Source organism: Oncorhynchus clarkii, chromosome 20, assembly GCF_045791955.1.
Source record: "Oncorhynchus clarkii lewisi isolate Uvic-CL-2024 chromosome 20, UVic_Ocla_1.0, whole genome shotgun sequence".
NCBI lineage: Eukaryota > Metazoa > Chordata > Actinopteri > Salmoniformes > Salmonidae > Oncorhynchus > Oncorhynchus clarkii.
Genome location: NC_092166.1, coordinates 38,452,153 through 38,475,092, shown reverse-complemented (window position 1 = coordinate 38,475,092; position 22,940 = coordinate 38,452,153). Strand labels below are relative to the sequence as shown.

General features: G+C 42.2%; 2 protein-coding genes across 12 annotated transcripts in view; both read left to right on the top strand.

Moving 5' to 3' along the window:
• Window positions 1-12,895, top strand: part of LOC139376332 (transcriptional repressor p66 alpha-like) — a 59,612-nt gene extending 46,717 nt beyond the window's left edge. For 5 of the 10 annotated variants that reach the window (XM_071118741.1, XM_071118740.1, XM_071118736.1 and 2 more), the window contains 4 exons: window positions 8,359-8,632; window positions 8,796-9,241; window positions 10,325-10,556; window positions 11,037-11,735. In XM_071118741.1, coding sequence (XP_070974842.1) covers window positions 8,359-8,632; window positions 8,796-9,241; window positions 10,325-10,556; window positions 11,037-11,173 — 1,089 coding nt within the window. In that variant the 3' untranslated portion in view covers window positions 11,174-11,735. Of the gene's footprint in view, window positions 1-8,358; window positions 8,633-8,795; window positions 9,242-10,324; window positions 10,557-11,036 lie in introns of all 10 variants that reach the window. The other 5 variants (XM_071118738.1, XM_071118739.1, XM_071118732.1 and 2 more) reach the window with 2 other exon arrangements.
• A 1,214-nt stretch (window positions 12,896-14,109) lies between these two features.
• LOC139376331 (NADH dehydrogenase [ubiquinone] 1 alpha subcomplex subunit 13-like) lies at window positions 14,110-18,159 on the top strand. 2 transcript variants are annotated; one of them, XM_071118730.1, is made up of 5 exons: window positions 14,110-14,308; window positions 15,855-15,933; window positions 16,035-16,106; window positions 17,645-17,714; window positions 17,915-18,159. In XM_071118730.1, the coding sequence occupies exons 1-5, from the start codon at window positions 14,215-14,217 to the stop codon at window positions 18,092-18,094; spliced, it is 495 nt and encodes a 164-aa protein (XP_070974831.1). In that variant the 5' UTR covers window positions 14,110-14,214; the 3' UTR covers window positions 18,095-18,159. The 2 variants fall into 2 exon arrangements, with proteins under 2 accessions (XP_070974831.1, XP_070974832.1); XM_071118731.1 differs by having other exon boundaries at window positions 17,911-18,159.
• Window positions 18,160-22,940: the final 4,781 nt, after the last annotated feature.

The window sequence follows — 22,940 nt, the reverse complement described above, 5'->3', positions numbered from 1 at the left end:
GATGAGCTGTGTTGCTTTTACGCCAAACATAACGTTTTGCATTGTTGCCAAAAAGTTCAATTTTGGTTTCATCTGACCAGAGCACCTTCTTCCACATGTTTGGTGTGTCTCCCAGGTGGCTTGTGGCAAACTTTAAACAACACTTTTTATGGATATCTTTAAGAAATGGCTTTCTTCTTGCCACTCTTCCATAAAGGCCAGATTTGTGCAATATACGACTGATTGTTGTCCTATGGACAGAGTCTCCCACCTCAGCTGTAGATCTCTGCAGTTCATCCAGAGTGATCATGGGCCTCTTGGCTGCATCTCTGATAAGTCTTCTCCTTGTATGAGCTGAAAGTTTAGAGGGACGGCCAGGTCTTGGTAGATTTGCAGTGGTCTGATACTCCTTCCATTTCAATATTATCGCTTGCACAGTGCTCCTTGGGATGTTTAAAGCTTGGGAAATCTTTTTGTATCCATATCCGGCTTTAAACTTCTTCACAGCAGTATCTCGGACCTGCCTGGTGTGTTCCTTGTTCTTCATGATGCTCTCTGCGCTTTTAACGGACCTCTGAGACTATCACAGTGCAGGTGCATTTATACGGAGACTTGATTACACACAGGTGGATTGTATTTATCATCATTAGTTATTTAGGTCAACATTGGATCATTCAGAGATCCTCACTGAACTTCTGGAGAGAGTTTGTTGCACTGAAAGTAAAGGGGCTGAATAATTTTGCACGCCCAATTTTTCAGTTTTTGATTTGTTAAAAAAGTTTGAAATATCCAATAAATGTCGTTCCACTTCATGATTGTGTCCCACTTGTTGTTGATTCTTCACAAAAAAATACAGTTTTATATCTTTATGTTTGAAGCCTGAAATGTGGCAAAAGGTCGCAAAGTTCAAGGGGGCCGAATACTTTCGCAAGGCACTGTATATGTTTTGTTCGATAAAGTTCATATTTATATCCCAAAATCTCAGTTTACATTGGCACGTTATGTTCAGTAATGTTTTGCTTCCAAAACATCCGGTGATTTTGCAGAGAGCCACATCAATTTACAGAAATACTCATCATAAATGTTGATGAAAATACAAGTGTTACGCATGGAACTTTAGATACACTTCTCCTTAATGCAACCGCTGTGTCAGATTTCAAAAAAGCCTTACGGAAAAAGCACACCATGCAATAGAGTACAGTGCTCAGAGACCAAAACAAGCCATACAGATATCCGCCATGTTGTAGAGTCAACAGAAGTCAGAAATAGCATTATAAATATTCACTTTCCTTTTATGATCTTCATCAGAATGCACTCCCAGGAATCCCAGTTCCACAATAAATGTTTGATTTGTTCGAAAAAGTCCAAAATTTAGGTCCAAATACCCCCTTTTTGTTTGCGCGTTTAGTACACAACCCAAACTCACAAGGCGCAGGCAAGTCCAGGTGAAAAGTAATATTACTGTTCGTAGAAACATGTCAAACGAAGTATAGAATCAATCTTTAGGATGTTTTTATCATCAATCTTGAATAATGTTTCAACCGGAGAATTCCTTTGTCTGTAGAAAAGCAATGGAACGCAGGTCGCTCTCACGTGAGAGCGCATGATCAGCTTATGCCACTCTGGCAGACCCCTGACTCAATTAGCTCTCATCCCCCCCTCCTTCACAGTAGAAGCCTCAAACAAGGTTCTAAAGACTGTTGACATCTAGTGGAAGCCTTAGGAAGTGCAATATGACCCCATAGACACTGTATATTCGATAGGCAATGACTTGAAAAACTACAAACCTCAGATTTCCCACTTCCTGGTTGGATTTTTTCCTCAGGTTTTTGCCTGCCATGTGAGTTCTGTTATACTTACAGACATCATTCAAACAGTTTTAGAAACTTCCGAGTGTTTTCTATCAGAATCTTCTAATAATATGCATATATTAGCAACTGGACCTGAGTAGCAGGCAGTTTACTCTGGGCATCTTATTCATCCAAGCTACTCAATACTGCCCCCGGCCATAAGAAGTTAAAAGTGTTTTTTTGCGGTAGTTGAAGAACTATGTAGAATAGTTTTTTATGTAGATCTACAGAACTACAGCTAGTTATCAATCTAATAAATAACCTCTTTAAGCTAACAGTGATTTACAGTGGTTTGCGAAAGTATTCACCCCCCCCGTGGCATTTTTCCTATTTTACAACCTGGAATTAAAATTGATTTTTGGGAGGTTTGTATCATTTGATTTACACAACATGCCTACCACTTTCAAGATGCAAAATATGTTTATTGTGAACTAACAAGAACTTGAGCATGCTTAACTATTCACCCCCCCCCCCCCCCCCCCCCCCCTAAAGACAATACTTTGTAGAGACACCTTTTGCAGCAAACGTGTTTGCTTATTTTTTTCTATAAGCAATGGCTTCTTTTCTGGCCACTCTTCCGTAAAGCCCAGCTCTTTAAGGTGGTCATTGGACAGATACTACCGCTGTGGAGCTTTGTAGCTCCTTCAGGGTTATTGTTGGTCTCTTTGTTGCCTCTCTGATTAATGCCCTCCTTGCCTGGTCTGTGAGTTTTGGTGGGCAGCCCTCTTGGCAGGTTTGTTATGGTGCCATATTCTTTCCATTTTTTAACAACGGATTCAGTGGTGCTCCGCCGGATGTTCAAAGTTTCTGATATTTTTTTATAACCCAACCCTGATCTGTACTTCTCCACAACTTTGTCCATGACCTGTTTGGAGAGCTCCTTGGTCTTCATGGTCCGCTTGCTTGGTGGTGTCCCTTGCTTAGTGGTGTTGCAGACTCTGGGGCCTTTCAGAACCAGTTGAAGTCGGAAGTTTACATACACTTAGGTTGGAGTCAATAAAACTCATTTTTCAACCACTCCACATATTTCTTGTTAACAAACTATAGTTTTGGCAAGTTGGTTAGGACATCTACTTTGTGCCTGACACAATTTTTCCAACAATTGTTTACTGACAGATTATTTCACTTATAATTCACTGTATCACAATTCCAGTGGGTCAGACGTTTACATACACTAAGTTGACTGTGCCTTTAAACAGCTTGGAAAATTCCAGAAAATTATGTCATGGCTTTAGAAGCTTCTGATTGGCTAATTGACATAATTTGAGTCAATTGGAGGTGTACCTGTGGATGTATTTCAAGGCCTACCTTCAAACTCAGTGCCTCTTTGCTTGACATGGGAAAATCCAAATAAATCAGCCAAGATATCAGAAAAAAGAATTGTAGACCTCCACAAGTCAGGTTCTTCCTTGGGAGCAATTTCCAAATGCCTGAAGGTACCACGTTCATCTGAAGAAACAATAGTACGCAAGTATAAACACCATGGGACCACGCAGCCGTCATACCGCTCAGGGAGGAGACGCGTTCAGTCTCCTAGAGATGAACATACTTTGGTGCGTAAAGTGCAACTCAATCCCAGAACAACAGCAAAGGACCTTGTGAAGATGCTGGAGGAAGCAGGTACAAGGTATATATATCCACAGTAAAACGAGTCCTCTATCTCAACATAACCTGAAAGGCCGCTCAGCAAGGAAGAAGCCACTGCTCCAAACCACCATAAAAAAGCCAGACTATGGTTTGCAACTGCACATGGGGACAAAGATCGTACTTTTTGGAGAAATGTCCTCTGGCCTGATGAAACAAAAATAGAACTGTTTGTCCATAATGCCCATCGTTATGTTTGGAGGAAAAAGGGGGAGGCTTGCAACCCGAAGAACACCATCCCAACTGTGAAGCACGGGAGTGGCAGCATCATGTCATGTGGGTGCTTTGCTGCAGGAGGGACTGGTGCACTTCACAAAATAGATGGCACGATGAAGAATGAAAATTATGTGGATATATTGAAACAACATCTCAAGATGTCAGTCAGAAAGTTAAAGATTGGTCGCAAATGGGTCTTCCAAAATGGACAATGACCCCAAGCATACTTCCAAAGTTGTGGGAAAATGGCTTCAGGACAACAAAGTCAAGGTATTGGAGTGGCCATCGCAGGACAACAAATCCCTGACCTCAAAAATCTGTGGGCAGAACTGAAAAAGCGTGGGTGAGCAAGGAGGCCTACAAACCTGACTCAGTTACACCAGCTCTGTTAGGAGGAATGGGCAAGAATTCACCCAGCTTATTGTGGGAAGCTTGTGGAAGGCTACCCAAAATGTTTGACCCAAGTTAAACAATTTAAAGGCAATGCTACCAAATACTAATTGACTGTATGTAAACTTCTGACCCACTGGGAATGTGATGAAAGAAATAAAAGCTGAAATAATTAATTCTCTCTACTATTATTCTGACAATAAAATGGTGATCCTAACTGACCTAAAACAGGGAATTTTTACTAGGATTAAATGTCAGGAATTGTGAAAAACTGAGTTTAAATGTATTTGGTTAAGGTCATTAGTTTTGTATTTGTGATCAGTAGTTGTGTGGTCAGTAGTTGCGGTTGATAGCTGTGGTCCGTCGTTTTGGTAAGTAGGTGTGTGGTTCAGTAGTTGTGTGGTTGTAGTCAGTAGTTGTGTGGTCAGTAATTGTGGTGATTAGATGTGGGGTCAGTGGTAGTGTGTTTGTGGTCAGTAGATGTGGTCAGTAGTTGTGTGGTTGTGGTAAGTAGTTTATTGTTCAGTTTTGTGGCCAGTAGTAATTGTGTAGTCAGTAGTTGTGTGGTTGTGGTCAGTAGTTGTGTGGTCAGTAATTGTGGTGATTAGATGTGGGGTCAGTGGTAGTGTGTTTGTGGTCAGTAGATGTGGTCAGTAGTTGTGTGGTTGTGGTAAGTAGTTTTGGTTAATAGTTTTGTGGTTCAGTAGTTGTGTGGTCAGTGGTTTTGGTCAGTAGTTGTGTGGAAGTGGTCAGTAGTAGTTGTGTGGTTGTGGTCGGTAGTAGTTGTGTGGTCAGTAGTTGTGTGGAAGTGGTCGGTAGTAGTTGTGTGGTCAGTAGTTGTGTGGTTGTGGTCAGTAGTTGTGTGGAAGGGGTCAGTAGTAGTTGTGTGGTCAGTAGTAGTTGTGTGGTCAGTAGTTGTGTGGAAGTGGTCGGTAGTAGTTGTGTGGTCAGTAGTAGTGTGGAAGTGGTCAGTAGTAGTGTGGAAGTGGTCAGTAGTAGTTGTGTGGTCAGTAGTTGTGTGGAAGTGGTCAGTAGTAGTTGTGTGGTCAGTAGTTGTGTGGAAGTGGTCAGTAGTAGTTGTGTGGTCAGTAGTTGTGTGGAAGTGGTCGGTAGTAGTTGTGTGGTCAGTAGTTGTATGGTTGTGGTCAGTGGTTGTGTGGTCAGTAGTTGTGGTGAGTAGATGTGTGGTCAGTAGTAGTATGTTTGTGGTCAGTAGTAGTGTGGAAGTGGTCAGTAGTAGTTGTGTGGTCAGTAGTAGTGTGGAAGTGGTCAGTAGTAGTTGTGTGGTCAGTAGTTGTGTGGAAGTGGTCGGTAGTAGTTGTGTGGTCAGTAGTAGTGTGGAAGTGGTCAGTAGTAGTTGTGTGGTCAGTAGTAGTGTGGAAGTGGTCAGTAGTAGTTGTGTGGTCAGTAGTTGTGTGGAAGTGGTCAGTAGTAGTTGTGTGGTTAGTAGTTGTGTGGAAGTGGTCGGTAGTAGTTGTGTGGTCAGTAGTTGTATGGTTGTGGTCAGTGGTTGTGTGGTCAGTAGTTGTGGTGATTAGATGTGTGGTCAGTAGTAGTATGTTTGTGGTCAGTAGTAGTGTGTTTGTGGTCAGTAGTTGTGTGTTTGTGGTCAGTAGTTGTGTGGTTGTGGTCAGTAGTTGTGTGGTTGTGGTCAGTAGTTGTGTGTTTGTGGTCAGTAGTTGTGTGGTTGTGGTCACTAGTTGTGTGGTTGTGGTCACTAGTTGTGTGGTTGTGGTTAGTAGTTGTGTGGTCAGTGGTTTTGGTCAGGAGTTGTGTGGTTGTGGTCAGTAGTTGTTGGGTCAGGAGAGGTTGTGAGAGGTTATTTATTAGATTAAAGAGGTTATTGATTAGATAGATAGATAGAATTATAGCTAGTTATCAGTAGGTCTACATACAAACCTATTCTACATAGTTCTTCAACTAACACAAAAATAATTTTAAAGAGCTGTCATCACTAGATGCACCATCATATTTCTCTCCCCAAATAATAACCTAAAACGTTCTAATCATTACATCATCATTCAACTAAAATCAAACTTAATTTACACTAAACGCTTTACAAAAGTGTATCGTGTATCTATTTATCTGAAACCCTCAGCATGAATATGATTCAGTTGCTTTGCTTTCCTACAGGTGTTGTCCACATCGTGCCCTTTATTGCCATCTTCTGATAGAAGATCACTTTGTCTTTCTTCTTTCAATTGTTTAGACATTTTTGTGATCTAACTGCCCCACAAATCAAAGTTAGACTACTTTCTCAAACGTTCTATCAAAGTAATCAGACCAATTATTTTACTAAATTTAACTTTGACTATATTAAACTGCTTTGCTTTAAATATTAAGGTAAAACTTTTTAAACTCCATAACGTAAAATGTTATAGAGGACTAAAGTACTGATGACGTTCTTGAAAACTTGACATCAGACATGCAAAACATTTTACAACTGTATCAGTGGACTAATGGGGGGAAATACAAACATTTTAGAACTGTATCAGTGGACTAATGGGGGAAAATACAAACATTTTAGAACTGTATCAGTGGACTAATGGGGGAAAATACAAACATTTTAGAACTGTATCAGTGGACTAATGGGGGAAAAATACAAACATTTTAGAACCGTATCAGTGGACTAATGGGGGGAAAATACAAACATTTTAGAACTGTATCAGTGGACTAATGGGGGGAAAATACAAACATTTTAGAACTGTATCAGTGGACTAATGGGGGGAAAATACAAACATTTTAGAACTGTATCAGTGGACTAATGGGGGAAAAATACAAACATTTTAGAACTGTATCAGTGGACTAATGGGGGGAAAATACAAACATTTTAGAACCGTATCAGTGGACTAATGGGGGGAAAATACAAACATTTTAGAACTGTATCAGTGGACTAATGGGGGGAAAATACAAACATTTTAGAACTGTATCAGTGGACTAATGGGGGGAAAATACAAACATTTTAGAACTGTATCAGTGGACTAATGGGGGAAAAATACAAACATTTTAGAACTGTATCAGTGGACTAATGGGGGGAAAATACAAACATTTTAGAACTGTATCAGTGGACTAATGGGGGGGAAAATACAAACATTTTAGAACTGTATCAGTGGACTAATGGGGGGAAAATACAAACATTTTAGAACTGTATCAGTGGACTAATGGGGGAAAATACAAACATTTTAGAACTGTATCAGTGGACTAATGGGGGGGAAATACAAACATTTTAGAACTATATCAGTGGACTAATGGGGGGGAAATACAAACATTTTAGAACTGTATCAGTGGACTAATGGGGGGGAAAATACAAACATTTTAGAACTGTATCAGTGGACTAATGGGGGAAAATACAAACATTTTTTGAGTGTGAAAATGGATCTTGTTCATGAAAGATTAAATGCATGAAGTTTTTTGCAACATTCTGGTTTTGATCAGCTGATGCCCACTAGATGTGGTTCACACTTGACTAATATTAAAAATGGCACAACTACCAATCTCTATTTCTTTTCACCGAAAAGGATGGTCCAAAGTGGTTATGGTAAATTCACCTCAAATATGATCATTTATATAATTATAAATTAGAACACACACGCAATGCATTTAATATACTCATAGCATCATCTGAACTTTTTCATTGCTGGCGCGAGCTTGCTGGCAAGATACAGTACTTGTCTATGTCATGTAGCAAGTCAAAACAATATTTATCACGTCTCAACCTACTGTCTATGATATCAGCATATTGCACAAAATAACGTTTTGCGTGTATACTTTTAGCCATTTCTAATTAGCTAGCTAGCCACTCAATACTGTTGCACCTTTTCTGGCCTCCCTGTAGTGGCCATTCAAACTGTAGCCATCAATTGCATTCATGTTTCAGATATATTGAACCACTCGAACTCAGCTACCCTTTACCCCTGAATGTGACACCGTTTTAATGAATCTGATCTGTCATGCTGTATTTGCATGACAACCTCAACTGGACACCTCTCCCCCACTTGTCTCCGGAGTGTCGCAGCGGTCTAAGGCACTGCATCGCAGTGCTAGAGGCGTTACTACAGACCTGGGGACGATCCCGGGCTGTATCACAACCGACCGCGATTGAGAGTCCCATAGGGCGGCGCACAATTGGCCCAGCGTCGTTCGGGTTTGGCCGGGGGAGGCCGTCATTGTAAATAAGAATTTGTTCTTAACTGACTTGCTTGGTTAAATGAAGGTTAAATAAAAGATCTTACCCCCTTCTTTCTCCCTCTCAACCCCTTCTCATTCGTCTCTCCCCCAGGCCTCCGCAACTAACATGAAGGGTCCTTCTATGACCTCCCAGTCTGGAAACAGCAGTGTGTCTGTGGTCAACGTGAACGACTCTCCTGCTGCCTGTCAGGCCGCAGCTAAGCAAGCCCTGCGTAAGCAGCTGGAGAAGACCCTTCTGGAGATCCCTCCTCCCAAACTTCCCACCCCAGAGCTAAACTTCCTGCCCTCGGCAGCCAACAACGAGTTCATCTACCTGGTGGGCCTGGAGGATGTGGTGCAGAACTTGCTGGACTCCATGATGAGAGGTACTATACATATTATGCTTGTGTAAACACTATATGCTATGCTATCAGAGGTGCAAACACTACATACAGTATTCCATCATATTACATACACTTAATTTACACAATAATATCACTTCCTTACTCACCCCTCCCCCTGCTGCGCTATCCTTTTTGTCTTCCCCAGCTAAAACAGGGAAGCCCCCGGTCAAGCCCTCCATCAAAGAGCCCTTCACCTGCACCCAGTGCAGCACCGATTTTACCTGCCGTTGGAGGCAAGACAAGGCCAAGGGCGGGACCATCCTCTGTGCGGATTGCATGTCCTCCAATCAGAATAAGGCCCTGAAGGCCGAGCACACCAATCGGCTGAAGGCTGCGTTTGTCAAGGCCCTGCAGCAGGAACAGGAGATAGAGCAGCAGATCCTCCAGCAGGCTGCCGCCCCCGTCTCTCACACCCCCTCCTCCTCTTTCTCCTCCTCATCCACCTCTCCGTCGGTGAAGGCGGAGCATCTAGTGTCCCAGCAACTGAAACAGGCCCAGGCCCAGGCTAGGGCCTCCTCTCTGCATCACCATCACCAACAGCACAACAGAGGACAGAGCATTGCACGCCACCACTCAACCAACATCAAACAGGTAGGGGTGACACACTACTCCGCAGTTCCCTGAAACTGTCACATCATCACCTGTGCCACTCCAGGCCCTGTCACATTCAATTACTACAGGCCCTGTCACATTCAATTACTACAGGCCCTGTCACATTCAATTACTACAGGCCCTGTCACATTCAATTACTACAGGTCCTGTCACATTCAATTACTACAGGTCCTGTCACATTCAATTACTACAGGTCCTGTCACATTCAATTACTACAGGTCCTGTCACATTCAATTACTACAGGTCCTGTCACATTCAATTACTACAGGCCCTGTCACATTCAATTACTACAGGCCCTGTCACATTCAATTACTACAGGTCCTGTCACATTCAATGACTACAGGTCCTGTCACATTCAATGACTACAGGTCCTGTCACATTCAATTACTACAGGTCCTGTCACATTCAATTACTACAGGCCCTGTCACATTCAATTACTACAGGCCCTGTCACATTCAATTACTACAGGTCCTGTCACATTCCATTAGATATAGATGGTTATAATATTCACTTACATATGGTTCCCTTTTTAATATTTTGAACAACTACAATACAACATCAATACAAATGGCTGCTCCCATCAGTGGGTGTTCTGATCAGTGGTTACGCTCGCCCCCACCCGGCCTGAGATGCTTTTCCAAGGGCGGGAAGGACCAAGGCCCGCCGACGCCCGGGCAGGCATGGAAGCAAGTGCACCCATAACCACCAGGACCAGCACACCCTTCGCTCACAGCTTGAAACGAAAACACAAAACACACAACTCAACGCACCCCCACCCTCAACCCTGATTAGAGGACCTCAAACCTTTCCACTGTGCATGTGTGTATGTATTTATCCCATCACTCATTCATTCCAACATGCAGCCACAGATCACCCCATATTTCCCATTAGATCAGCATTGTATCATTTCCTGTTGCAGTACATCCCTACATTCTACCATGGTGTCTCACTAGGGACTTGAACCTCCCCATCTGCAACAGCCCAATGGTTCCCTTGGCTTGTGTTGTATGTTCTTGTCACTCAATCTTCTTTTTCCTTCTCCCCCCCTCCCTTCCACCTCAGGGTCAGCTCTCCCGTGGCGGTGTCCCGTCTGTGGGGGTGAGGGGCGTGTCCCACTCTTTCTCCTCCTCTCAGCTGCAGAGTGCAGTGGCCGCTGCAGGCTTGGTCAGCCGGCCGGGTAAGCATGCCCATGTGCGCTCGGCTGCCCAGGGTTCAAAGGGCAGCTCCAGTGGGAACAGCAGCAGTGGTAGCGCCCAAGCCACTGCATGGAGGAAGCAGAACAACATCAACACAGGTAGACTAATACCGTCTCGGACTCCAACCCACCACCACACCTCACTGCCCCCCCTCCCCCCCAACCTCTACCTCTACACCCTGAACTTTTGTCCTGTCCAAAAAATATCCCCTAGCCCCTTTTACTAGTCACCCCCACCGTGGTGTTTGCAGGTCTCAATGAAAATAAGTACAAGCATTTAAGCAATATGGCTGGGGCTCCTTTACGCCCATCAGAGGGTTAGATGGATCAGGCCAGGGATTGTTTTTTGACTAGGCATCTGACTGCTCTTTGTGTCCCCAATGCTCTGTTTCCTTCTCTCTGCTTCAGTCCCTCTGGTGGCTGGCATTCTCCTTTGACTCCCTGGCTAGCTCACCTCCCCAATAGTAGAGTTGGTCCATGATTTCCCTGCTATGATATCAATGTTATGTGTGTGTGTTTTATTCTGCTCAGTGCACCCTCCCACTCAGAGACTGACCCCTCTCCCCTCTTTCTCTCCAGGTGTGACCATGGCCTATGTGAACCCCAGCCTGTCAGTCCATAAGACCTCGTCCACAGTGGACGCCCGCCAGAGAGAGTACCTCCTGGACATGATCCCCTCGCGCTCCATCTCCCAGACAGCTAACACGTGGAAATAATCATCTCATTATCAATAACCTTTTACCAATAGCTACTGTTGTCAACGCAAACAATGCCATTTACAGTTAAGGAAACGCAGTCTTCAAACTTTTGAGGAGACGCATTCTCCTTTCTTTTTTTTTTTTGTTGCAGAGTGTTTTTGTTTCTCTTATGTTATTTTTCATGTCTATTGTTTGTTCTGAAGTTCACCGATGTTTGGTCAGTGTGCATAATCAGCGATTTACTCCGAAGGAAAGAAATACACGTGCCTAAAGGGCTTCCTTCCATATGTTCGTCAGCCATGATGTCTGCGAGTTCATGATGGTTTGAGAATGCTGCTTTTCTCTCAAGAACTCATGAGACGGCGTTCTGCCAACTGTGCGTTGATATCCGACCATGAAAAAGATGTATGGAGCTTTACCTATTGGACGGAACAATGAGCTGATTGCCCTTTTGTCATCACAGACTCAGCCATGGGATGCAGACAAACTGTCGAGGTGTGTTCAAGATTAAATGACTGACTAGTTGAACTGTTTGCCTTATATTCAAGAGTACCCCCCAAAAAATATAAAAGACAAAAAATATGATCAATAAACTGAAAAGTTAGCTTTTTACAACCAAATCTCGATTTTTCATGTAAATTGCATGTTATAGAAGGGTCCACACACTTTCTGCGATTTCCCTTCAAAAAGAAATGTACTTACCTGAACCAACAATTCACTTCCTCATGTTCATTGTCCAGTACGGGGGCTCTGAAAAAACATGAACAAATGCTCCAAAAACACCTAAATACAGAAACGCTCTCAGTATAGTGACGCAGGTCTTTAGATGTTGTACACATGCAATTGTCTCATTCCAAACTTCATCCGCAACGTTATATTCCATTTTGTACAACATCTAAAGACCCGAATCACAGTAGAGCATTTCAGTCTCTAAAAGGGTGTTTTTAGAGCATTTGTTCATGTCTTTTCAGAGCCCCCCGTATGGCACAACGAGGGTGAATGGCTGTTTGGGGTAAGTTTCTCAAAAACAAGTGAAACTGGGAAAAAAAAGTGTCTAGACCTTTCGAAAACATGCTATTTGCTTATAGAAAAGGAAAATTCTCTTTTTAAAGAAACTGAGCAGTGATGTTTTCAGTGTATAAACTCAAACGGTTGACTTAGATTTGTTGGGGTATTTACAGTAAGTTATTGGTTATTTTTTGGGACTGATGTATAAATGAACAATTCCTGTTTTGGTGTTATGGTTTTAAAAACTGAACAATTAATACTCGCCTCATACACATGTATGTTATTCAGCTGTTTACAGTTTGACAGAGCCTCTCCTTTCATATGTTTCACATACGCAGAACAAGTAGAGATGGTCTCTTTATTATATTGTCTGTAGCCTCTGCTTTGGTTTTACATCCATTTAATTCCCGAGTTGCCCCTTCATATGTGTAATAACATGTCTGTAAAGAGAACTAGTGGCATAATAAAGACTGTCTGAATTACATGCAAACAACGTTTCAGTGGAAGACAATACTCTAGACTCACAGGAGTCATATCCCAGATCATTATACAAAATGATCTCATCTGGTGATAAGAAAAAAAGTTAACATTGCAGGTATTGTCACCTGCTCAGGTACATTTCAGGTTTTTGGATTCCATGTCATGAAGCTTGGTTAGGTACAGCAACTTTTTTGGTGAAGTTTGAGGATGTACAAAAGACTGAGGAGAGAATAAACATGTCTTATATTGAAATCACTCATTGATTGTGTATGCTTGGCATCAGGACCAATAACTTGTATCTCAGACAGGCCTGTGGTGAGGAAATTTGGTTTACTACAGTGCTTCTGTAGGCTCCTTTTACTTCCTCAACTACAGTCTCATACTCGCTTTTCAGTTTTGTTCTCTTCTACTGTAAAAGTTCCATAGGCCTGCTATGTGGTTTATAAATGAATTAACATCTGTGTTTGGGTTTCTGTCTACTGCTGTCAAAATTGTTTAGGAAATCATTTTCAGTGCTAGTTCAGATGCCATCACTGAGAAATATGAAAAACGTGACAACAAGCGCAAGAACTGAAGTTGGACCACAGAACCACTACGCAACACTGATCGCCAGCAACCACCCTGTTTCTTAGGGTAGCTTGGGCTCTTCACTGTCAAGCGTAATGGATGGGGGCTTCCCCCCGCCACCCCTTCATGGAAACTGATTGTCCAATTTGTTTGGTTTAATGTTTCCCAGCTCGAAGAAGTACCAATACAAATACAAAGTCATTTGAACCCTTTCATTTGGTGGGAATGTGTCATTAAATTGTTGCTTCTGCCAGTCATAGTATTATTTTTCAGGACTTGATTTTCTATTACACTTTTGCTTGGCCGGGGGCGAAAGAGCCCTTTCTCCTGTGGTTTGTCGCGCTAGACAAGAAGTCGATTAATATGGTATCACGCTCAGATGACCGAAGGTGACTTTTCGTAGCAGGTTAGGATCGCATTTTACCTAACCCTAAACGTTTTCCTAATGTAACCTTATTCTCCTAACCTGCTGCACAAAATATCCTAACTCCTCAATTACACAGACAGGGAATTTGCGTTTTGGTACACCAAAAGTAGATACATTTCCAGAGGCAGTGTGTTGTCGAACATATGCATAACGTGTATGTGTTGAAGGCTTGGCAGAAAGGGTAGCAGAAGGTGAATGTGGTTGCGCACATATCCAGATGATGCGATTGGACACTCGGTGTGATCGAGGCGTTATTGTGCAAATTGGCACGCAGCATCATCTGGATATGTGTGCAACATAAATTCAACATTCACCTTCTGATACCATTTCTGTCAAGCAGTTTGCATACAATATGATGTATACATTCGATAAATGCAACGCCACCCAGAACAGATCGCACTGCAACTGCCTCTGCAACGCAATACTGAAAGGCACTTCTGGTGTTCCAAAACGCAAAACATTGTGTGGGTGATCGAGGAGTAACCTCCTACGAAAAGTCACTTCCGGCCGTAGCTGTATACCACCTTGTCAAAACCGTCACGCTCCGGTCTGTTTTGGAGAAGGGAAGGAGTGGAAGATGGCGGCGTCCAAGGTGAAGCAGGACATGCCTCCTCCTGGAGGTTATGGCCCTGTCGACTATAAGAGAAATCTCCCGAAACGGGGACTTTCTGGTCAGTATACTAGTTACAGTTGTAATGGCCGAAGTTCTGAGGAGCTCATTTTACAGTCAAACAATTACGCCAATGCTAGTGGCTAACAAGTTCAATATTTTAGCTAGCTAGTGATATTAGCTATTTATTCTACCATTAAATAGTTCTTACCATGTTTATTATCCCACTATTGTACTTTATAAATATGGAAACCGATGTATCGACGTGTAGTTGCTACCAACTATAGTTTGTTGGTTCAGCTTGCTAGCTTAGCTGGCAAACTAATCAGTTGCCTAGCTTCATGGTGAAGTCTAATCAGTTGCCTAGCTTCATGGTGAAGTCTAATCAGTTGCCTAGCTTCATGGTGAAGTCTAATCAGTTGCCTAGCTTCATGGTGAAGTCTAATCAGTTGCCTAGCTTCATGGTGAAGTCTAATCAGTTGCCTAGCTTCATGGTGAAGTCTAATCAGTGAAACATCATGTACATTCCCCCTTGTCAGTTGTTTGAAAATTAAGGCTGTGGTGTCTTTATTGGAATGTATGCCATGCATGGCGCAGTAATGTAAACAATGAACAGATCAGTCCAAGTTCAATTTAACAGATCTAACAACAAAACAGTAGTAGCTAGGTTTCCATCCAATTGGCCAAAGATTTTCATTGGAATATTCAAAACTCACCATAAAAACAATGTGAATTTTCCCACCAGAGATGCGTTTCCATCAAATTGACTTGTTGCGGATAAAAGTATTTGCTTGATGAAGTAGTGCACATAAACATACAGTTTGCGGATAAATTCACATGTACCGAATAAAACAATAGAAGTTAAATGAGTTTCCATCGAATTTGAAATAGTGAGTGTGCCCACTGGTATATTGGCATATGCCAACAGCTCGCAGATACAGTGCAGGTAGGATAGTCTACACCAGGTGTTCCCAAACTTTTTCACTCAGGCCCCCCTTCCAGCATTGGGGAACATCTTGTGCCCCATCCGTCTATTTCTATGAGCACAAACACTGTTCATGACAGTTTGCCTAATTTAAGTTTGTGACAAAACTACTTAGTATAGCGTAGAGAATCATTGTACAATATAAACCAATGTGAAATATGTTTTCCATAACCAAAAATATTAGATTTTCAGCTGTTTGAAGCTGGTGTACAAAACTAAGTAAAATATGAAAAAATGAATCTTAAGCATGGAAATAGCACACAAAATATATCTACAGCTTCTTAAACTTGCTTTCAATGCCAGTAACATCTATAACACAGATTTCTATGTGAATTTGGTCAGGTGACCCAAAAAGTTACATATTGCAGCTTTAAAGCTAAGTGTCTTCAATTCTACACATTTTGCCATGTCTAATGTGTATTCATGTGATATTTGAGTGATTCAAACATTACAACAAAAGGCCTATTCACATTTTTTTTTTTTTTATCAGATATGTACTTTACTTGCATAAAGGTTGGATGGAAACCTGATTAGTAACTTGCATTAGTGGTCAAATTGGTTGTTGTGATTCTTATCTTGCTGAAATAAATGGCTGACAATTAATATACATTCTTATTTTCAGGGTATAGCATGCTCACCATTGGAGTTGGTGTCATGTGTTTCGGTTATTGGAGACTCTTCAAATGGAACAGGGAGAGGAGGTAAGAATTGCCATAATCCAGTTAATGTCACTGATTCATTGTACCAATTCAGATCATTGTGACGAGTTATTGTTGGTCAATGTTCTGCTGGTGTGTTGTAGGCGGTTGCAGATTGAGGAGCTGGAAGCGAGGATAGCTCTTCTGCCTTTGCTGCAAGCAGAGCAGGACCGGAGGTAAGGGAGAGAGAGTCAAAGGCTACTTCAACAGGGGTATAGGTGATGTGCCAATGAACAGTGTTGGGGGTAACGCATTACATAATCAGATTACTTTTATGAATAAGGGAGTGAAGTAAAGCATTCTTTTTCCTAATTAGGTAATATTATTAGTCTGTACATCTGTTTGGCTTACAGTACATATGACTAATTAAGCAGCTGATATGATAGTGCAGCACTTGTAGACTAGCACAGGAAAGCAGCGCCACGGATGAAAGGAGAAACTAGTGATCAAACCTAAGTTAGTAAGTAGCCTATCTTTTACGACTCGGGGAAACCATACAGTTTAGGCTACCGATGAAATAAGTTATGATGAACTTCATAGGGTGGTGAAAGTGCAAGGTGATGAGCTTGATGCTCCATTCCAATAAATATCAAGGGTTTTATTCTGGTGACATGATGGTCGATGCTTGACTACCGTTTGGGAAAAATATAAATATATTTAATACATACAGTGGCTTGCGAAAGTATTCACCCCCTTGGCATTTTCCCTATTTTATTGCCCTACAACCTGGAATTAAAATTGATTTTTGGGGGGTTTGTGTCATTTGATTTACACAACATGCCTACCACTTTGAAGATGCAAAGTATGTTTTATTGTGAAACAAACAAGACCAGAACTTGAGCATGCATAACTATTCACCCCCCCAAAGTCAATACATTGTAGAGCCACCTTTTGCAGCAATTACAGCTGCAAGTCTCTTGGGGTATGTCTCTATAAGCTTGGCACATGTAGCCACTGGGCTTTTTACCCAAATGTTTCCCCTTAAACCACTCAAGTGTTGCTTCAGCAGTATGCTTAGGGTCATTGTCCTGCTGGAAGGTGAACCTCTGTCCCAGTCTCAAATCTCTTGAAGACTGAAACAGGTTTCCCTCAAGAATTTCCCTATATTTAGTGCCATCCATCATTCCTTCAATTCTGACCAGTTTCAATTATTTGGAACAAGTTTTTTTTTTTTTTTCTCACTTCACCAATTTGGACTATTTTGTGTTTGTCCATTACATGAAATCCAAATAAAAATACATTTAAATTACAGGTTGTAATGCAACAAAATAGGAAAAACGCCAAGGGGGATGAATACTTTTGCAAGGCACTGTAATAATCTCATCATGTAGACTAGCCTACCTGCACATATCTGCACTGTATCGTGCTATTGGCTAGCGCAAACATGCCAAGACCAGACTAGGCACATGTACTATTTAAGTGTTTGTGACAAAATTATCAGTACAGAAAAATACGAGGGAAGCACATTGAACTTTTTATTCGTTACATAAAAAATGTAAGCAGAGAAAGTACACATTTTCTGTGGATGACATCATGCAACTAAAAAATTTTTGTTCCGCAATAAGTCAGTTTAATGGAAACAACACTTGGGAAAATGTGAATATTTTCTTCATGTAGAACATGAACATATGTCATCAATTGGATAGAAACCTAGTTACTGGATTATCTGTTTTAGGAGCTCTAAATTTAGCTGATGATTTTTTTCTCTCTCTAGGCAACTACGGATGCTGAGGGAGAATCTGGAGGAGGAAGCAGTTGTAATGAAAGGTGTCTCCGGCTGGAAGGTAAAGAGAAGCTTGATTCCATTTCAGTCTAGACACACACATCTGTTTTATTTGTCAATTGTCATGAAGCGGGAAATGGTAGTTCTAAATGTTCTAGAATATGCACTAAAATGAAAGCAAGAAAAGGTAATAACCCTGCAATGCTGCTTATTCTACGGTGAGGATGAATACTAAGCTCCTATTTGTTTCCGTCTAGGTAGGCGAGAATGTCTTCCACACAGACCGCTGGGTGGCCCCCCTCACAGAGGAGCTGTTTAACCTTCGACCCCGTGAAGAGCTTCTCCACAAGCGCTTTGGCTTCCTGTGGTACGTGTAGCCGCACCCCAGTCCAACTGTGTACACCTCAGCTACCATACCAGCCACAGCCAGTACCCTTTTGACCGGAGTCCACAACTCCACACAGCTTGTAAATGTTCTATATTAAAGTCATCTTTTCTGTACCCCATACTGATTCTCTGTCGGTTTTGTTTATTTTAATTACTGAAGGAATATTACAGGATTACCAGGATCTTGAATGTATTCTATAGCCAGGCCTACATGGTTGTCATCGAGTTCCTGCTTCTTTTTCCCTCCAGGTTAGTAAAAGTGTGTAGTCTACCCAACGTAAGCACCTATTCAAATCACAAGCCTGAATTCTTCCCTTATAACAATATGCAATAGAATAACATGTTGTCAATGCAATGTGGATTTCCTTTATTAACAATGGCTGTCTGTGCAGCCCCGAACACAGTCTTCCAGCCCTAATGGACGGAGTGATTCTGTTGAGCGGTGCCAAACAGGCTACTCTTCAGACTCCTTTGAGCCTTGTTGGGGAATTTCCACCAAATAAAGTTGTTTTCCTTTTAGCCTGCTATTCAGTGAGATGCAGTCATGTTAAATTGCTCTTCATTGTGCTGGCACCTGTTACAACAGGAAACCTGACTGCAGCGGTCAGTGGAGGCAAGGACCATCACCAAGCTTATTCAGGATTGCTCTATATTATAGAATGCCTAGGCCGCATGATAGAAATGTGTTGTGTAGAACAGACATGCCTCTGTCATGTGGAGAACTGTGTCTGCCAACTACACATTACTATTTGCAACCAAAATCCAGTCCAAACAGGCCAACATATCTGATCTTAAGTCAGTTGTGCATGTTATTTATTGTTTTGTTATGGTTAAGATTGGGGCAAGAGGTAGGGAACTGGTCTATCTTCCCAATATAAAAGATCAACTGGCAGACAAATAAAAATAGCATAAATAGGAAAGTATATAAGTTTAATTTGAGGACCAGGATGTTGACAGCTGCGGAGGGGGAGGTTTTTCGGGGAACTGTGGGGGAATCTTGAATGGTTGGCCTAGCGGTTGGGAGCTTGGGCCGGTGGCTGATAGGTCGCTGGTTCGTGTCCCCAATTTGATTTGGCTGGAGATCTGTTGACGTGCCCTAAGGTGGGGCGCTTGACCCTGTTGCTCCTGTGCGTCGCTCTGGATGGGAGTGTCTGCTAGATGACTGAATTTAATGTAAATGTTGTGCGGCTTCACTGCAGGTAGATTGTATGTTTTAAAATACAATAAATGCCCCCCCCCACAAAAAAAAAAATTGATTGGGGCAAGAAACGCTGATCCTACAGCTGCTTCAGTGGTAATGTCCTCAATTATTTTGTCCCATTCAACAAAGGGGGCCAACACTTGTCACTCCACCCAGACTATGTTCAACATTCACACTGAAAGAAAAACTGTGACCGATGAAGAGACTTGCCCTTTCCTTGTTCTTTTCAGCCTCTTGTGGTCTCTGGATGACACCTATCTGCTGTTGGAAACACTGCTTCATTATGTGCAGATGGAGTGAGAGGCCTCAATGCTTTGATTGTTATGTCCAGTTCATCGGTGGGAGCTTGAAAATCAGTTACTAGGTCCCTGCATCTGGCACACACCCACATACCCCTCTCAACTGCTTTGCATTCCAGCGGTGTGTCACCCTTTACTTTAGCTTAGTTAGACTGTTTACTTTGAACTAATCAGATTCACCCACATTGAGTCCTGAAAGGGCATCACTCACACAGGAGGTGTGCATCACTGTGAGTTTGAGAGACGAGACAAACAAAAATACCAATTTGTGGGAGATTGAAGATGAACTACAGCTGTTCTGACCTGGAGGAAATGCCCAGAAAGCCTCCCTCAGGTCAGACTGAACACCGTCTCACTCATGTAGCTACTCTTGTTAAGGCATTCTTGTCATTGGATTGTTTTTTCACGTGTAGTGTTTGAGGAAGTTCTCTCTCCTTCCACAATGCTGAAAAAATATTGTTTCCACGTCATGATTAGCTGTTATTCTCTCAAAATTCTCACATTCCTGTTACAAGTATTTATGTAAATATTATTGTAAAAATTGTGTCAGATTGATGGTATGTTATGAATAATCCCGCTGTGTGACATTTGAGGATTACCGTGGCCCCATAGGGATTAGTAGAGGGGTTGGGAGGTCTTTACCTGCCTTTAGATGTTCTCTTTTAAATCAGACCATCAATCTAATTGAAATTTAGTAGTGTTTAAAATATTTTCTCACAGAATTCCTAACTAATCGTCTAAATCCCATAAAAGAGAGAATTTAGTGTAACATCAGATGAAGAAAAAACTCCCTATGGAGGAAGAACCATTTAGAGAAACCAGTTGCAGCAGTCCAGCCCTCCATCCACCATGCCACACTCCCCCTCATTTCCCCTACCCATCACCAGCTTCCAATCTGAGGCAAAGAGGCCGTGCTAGATACCCCCCAACATCACTCATTCATGATGGATATACACTGAGTATACAAAACATTAAGGACACCTGCTCTTTCCTTGACATAGACTATCCAGGTGAAAGCTATAATCCCTTATTGACGTCACCTGTTAAATCCACTTCAATCTGTAGAGATCAGGGTTCCCCAACTGGCTGCCTGCGGGGGTTTTATTTTGTCCTCATGTTTTCTGAGCTCCCCAAAGGTTTTTTGTTTCTTTCAATGTAGGATATAAAACAATTAAACACCAGGAATTCAGCTGTTCCCAAGCGTAAATCTGTTCAAGTATTTCCATGCATAAGAGAGATCATATACAAATGTAAGCAAGGTTTGAAATAATGTTTTTGTCCAATTATCTATTCGGGCTTCTTGCGGTCAATTTACAGTATACAAATTATTTGTAATTATGTTCCGGCCACCCACGGCTGTATCTAGTTGATGGTCCCTGCTGTAGATGAAGGGGAGGAGACATGTTAAAAATCGACCCACGGCTGTATCTAGTTGATGGTCCCTGCTGTAGATGAAGGGGAGGAGACATGTTAAAAATCGACCCACGGCTGTATCTAGTTGATGGTCCCTGCTGTAGATGAAGGGGAGGAGACATGTTAAAAATCGACCCACGGCTGTATCTAGTTGATGGTCCCTGCTGTAGATGAAGGGGAGGAGACATGTTAAAAATCGACCCACGGCTGTATCTAGTTGATGGTCCCTGCTGTAGATGAAGGGGAGGAGACACGTTAAAGAAGGATTTTAATGCCTTGAGACATGAATTGTGTATGTGTCATTCGGAGGGAGAATGGGTAAGAAAAAATATTTAAGTACCTTTGAACGGGGGCATGGTAGTAGGTGCCAGGTGCACCAGTTTGTGTGTGTCAAGAACTGCAACGCTGCTGGGTTTTACACACTCAGCGGTTTCCCGTGTGTATCAAGAATGGTCCACCACCCAAAGGACATCCAGCCAACTTGACACAACTGTGGGAAGCATTGGAGTCGACATAGGCCAGCATCCCTGAATTGATGCTGTTCTAAGGGCAGAAGGGGGTGCAACTCCAATATTAGGAAATTGTTCCTAATGTTTTGTACACTCATTGTATATGCTGTTCATAGACCTGTGTATTAGAGCATGATGCACTGAAAGTTCAACGCTTGCTTCCTGATCTCACAGTGGCCATTGATTAGACAGCAGAGGGTAGTGCGTACTGCCCAGTACATCACTGGGGCCAAGCTTCCTGCCATCCAGGACTTCTATACCAGGTGTCAGAGGAAGGCCCTGAGTGCTCTATTCTTGCCCTGCACCGGGACTTTACAGCAGTGTGAGAGAACGGACTTCCCTTTCCTCTCATTTCTCCCCGCAGAGGTAAGGGAACTACTATGAATCAATGAATGCTAACCAGGATTCAAGCATCTTGCTTTCCCTCAGACACTGAGGCATCCCCATCGCCAGCGTGGACATCCCCTCATGTGACTACAACGTATACACACACTTGGATGAAAGCATCAAGACAGCCTAATCAATAATAAACTGCTTGATATGATATCTACCTGCAGGATTACCAGGGGCTAAAAACCTATCCAAGGTTAGTGTTATTTGATAGGGTTGGACTGACGATGCCGTAATGTGTTCTTTTACTGCCAGTACAGTATAAGATAAGACATATGATATTGTTGGATAATGGTGCTGGAGGGGATGGCTGCCGTTTTACGGGCTCATAACCAACTGTGCTATTTTGTTTGTTTTTGTTTGTACATAATGTTGCTGCTACCATCTCTTATGATCGAAAAGAGATTATGGGCATCAGAACAGCGATTACTCACCTCGAACAGGACAGAGATTTTTTCTTTAATGAGTCTGACGCGAAGGATATACTGCTTTGTCAAGACAAGGCCCAAATCTACAATTAAGACTATCCAATCAACGGGACATTAAAAACTGTAATATCTTATGTTTCACCGAGACGGATAATAAAAAAAAGAGCTGGCTGGCTTCTCCATGCATCGGCAGGACAGAGCAGCTACGTCTGGTAAGACAAGGGGTCTATTTGTCAATAACTGCTGGTGTGCGATGTCTAATATCAAAGAAGTCTTGAGGTATTGCTCACATGAGGTAGAATACTTCATGATAATCTGTAGACCACACTATCTACCAAGATAGTTCTCATCTATATTATTAGCCGTCTACTTACCACCACAGACCGATGCTGGCACTAAGACCACACTCAACGAACTGTATAAGGCCATAAACAAACAAGAAAATGCTCATCCAGAAGCGGTGCTCCTAGTGGCCGGGGACTTTAATGGAGGGACACTTAAATCAGTTTTACCTCATTTCTACCAGCATGTCACATGTGCAACCAGAGGGAAGAAAAACTCTAGATCACCTTTACTCCACACACAGAGATGCATAAAAAGCTCTCCCTCCATTTGGCAAATCTGACCAGAATTCTATCCTCCTGATTCCTGCTTACAAGC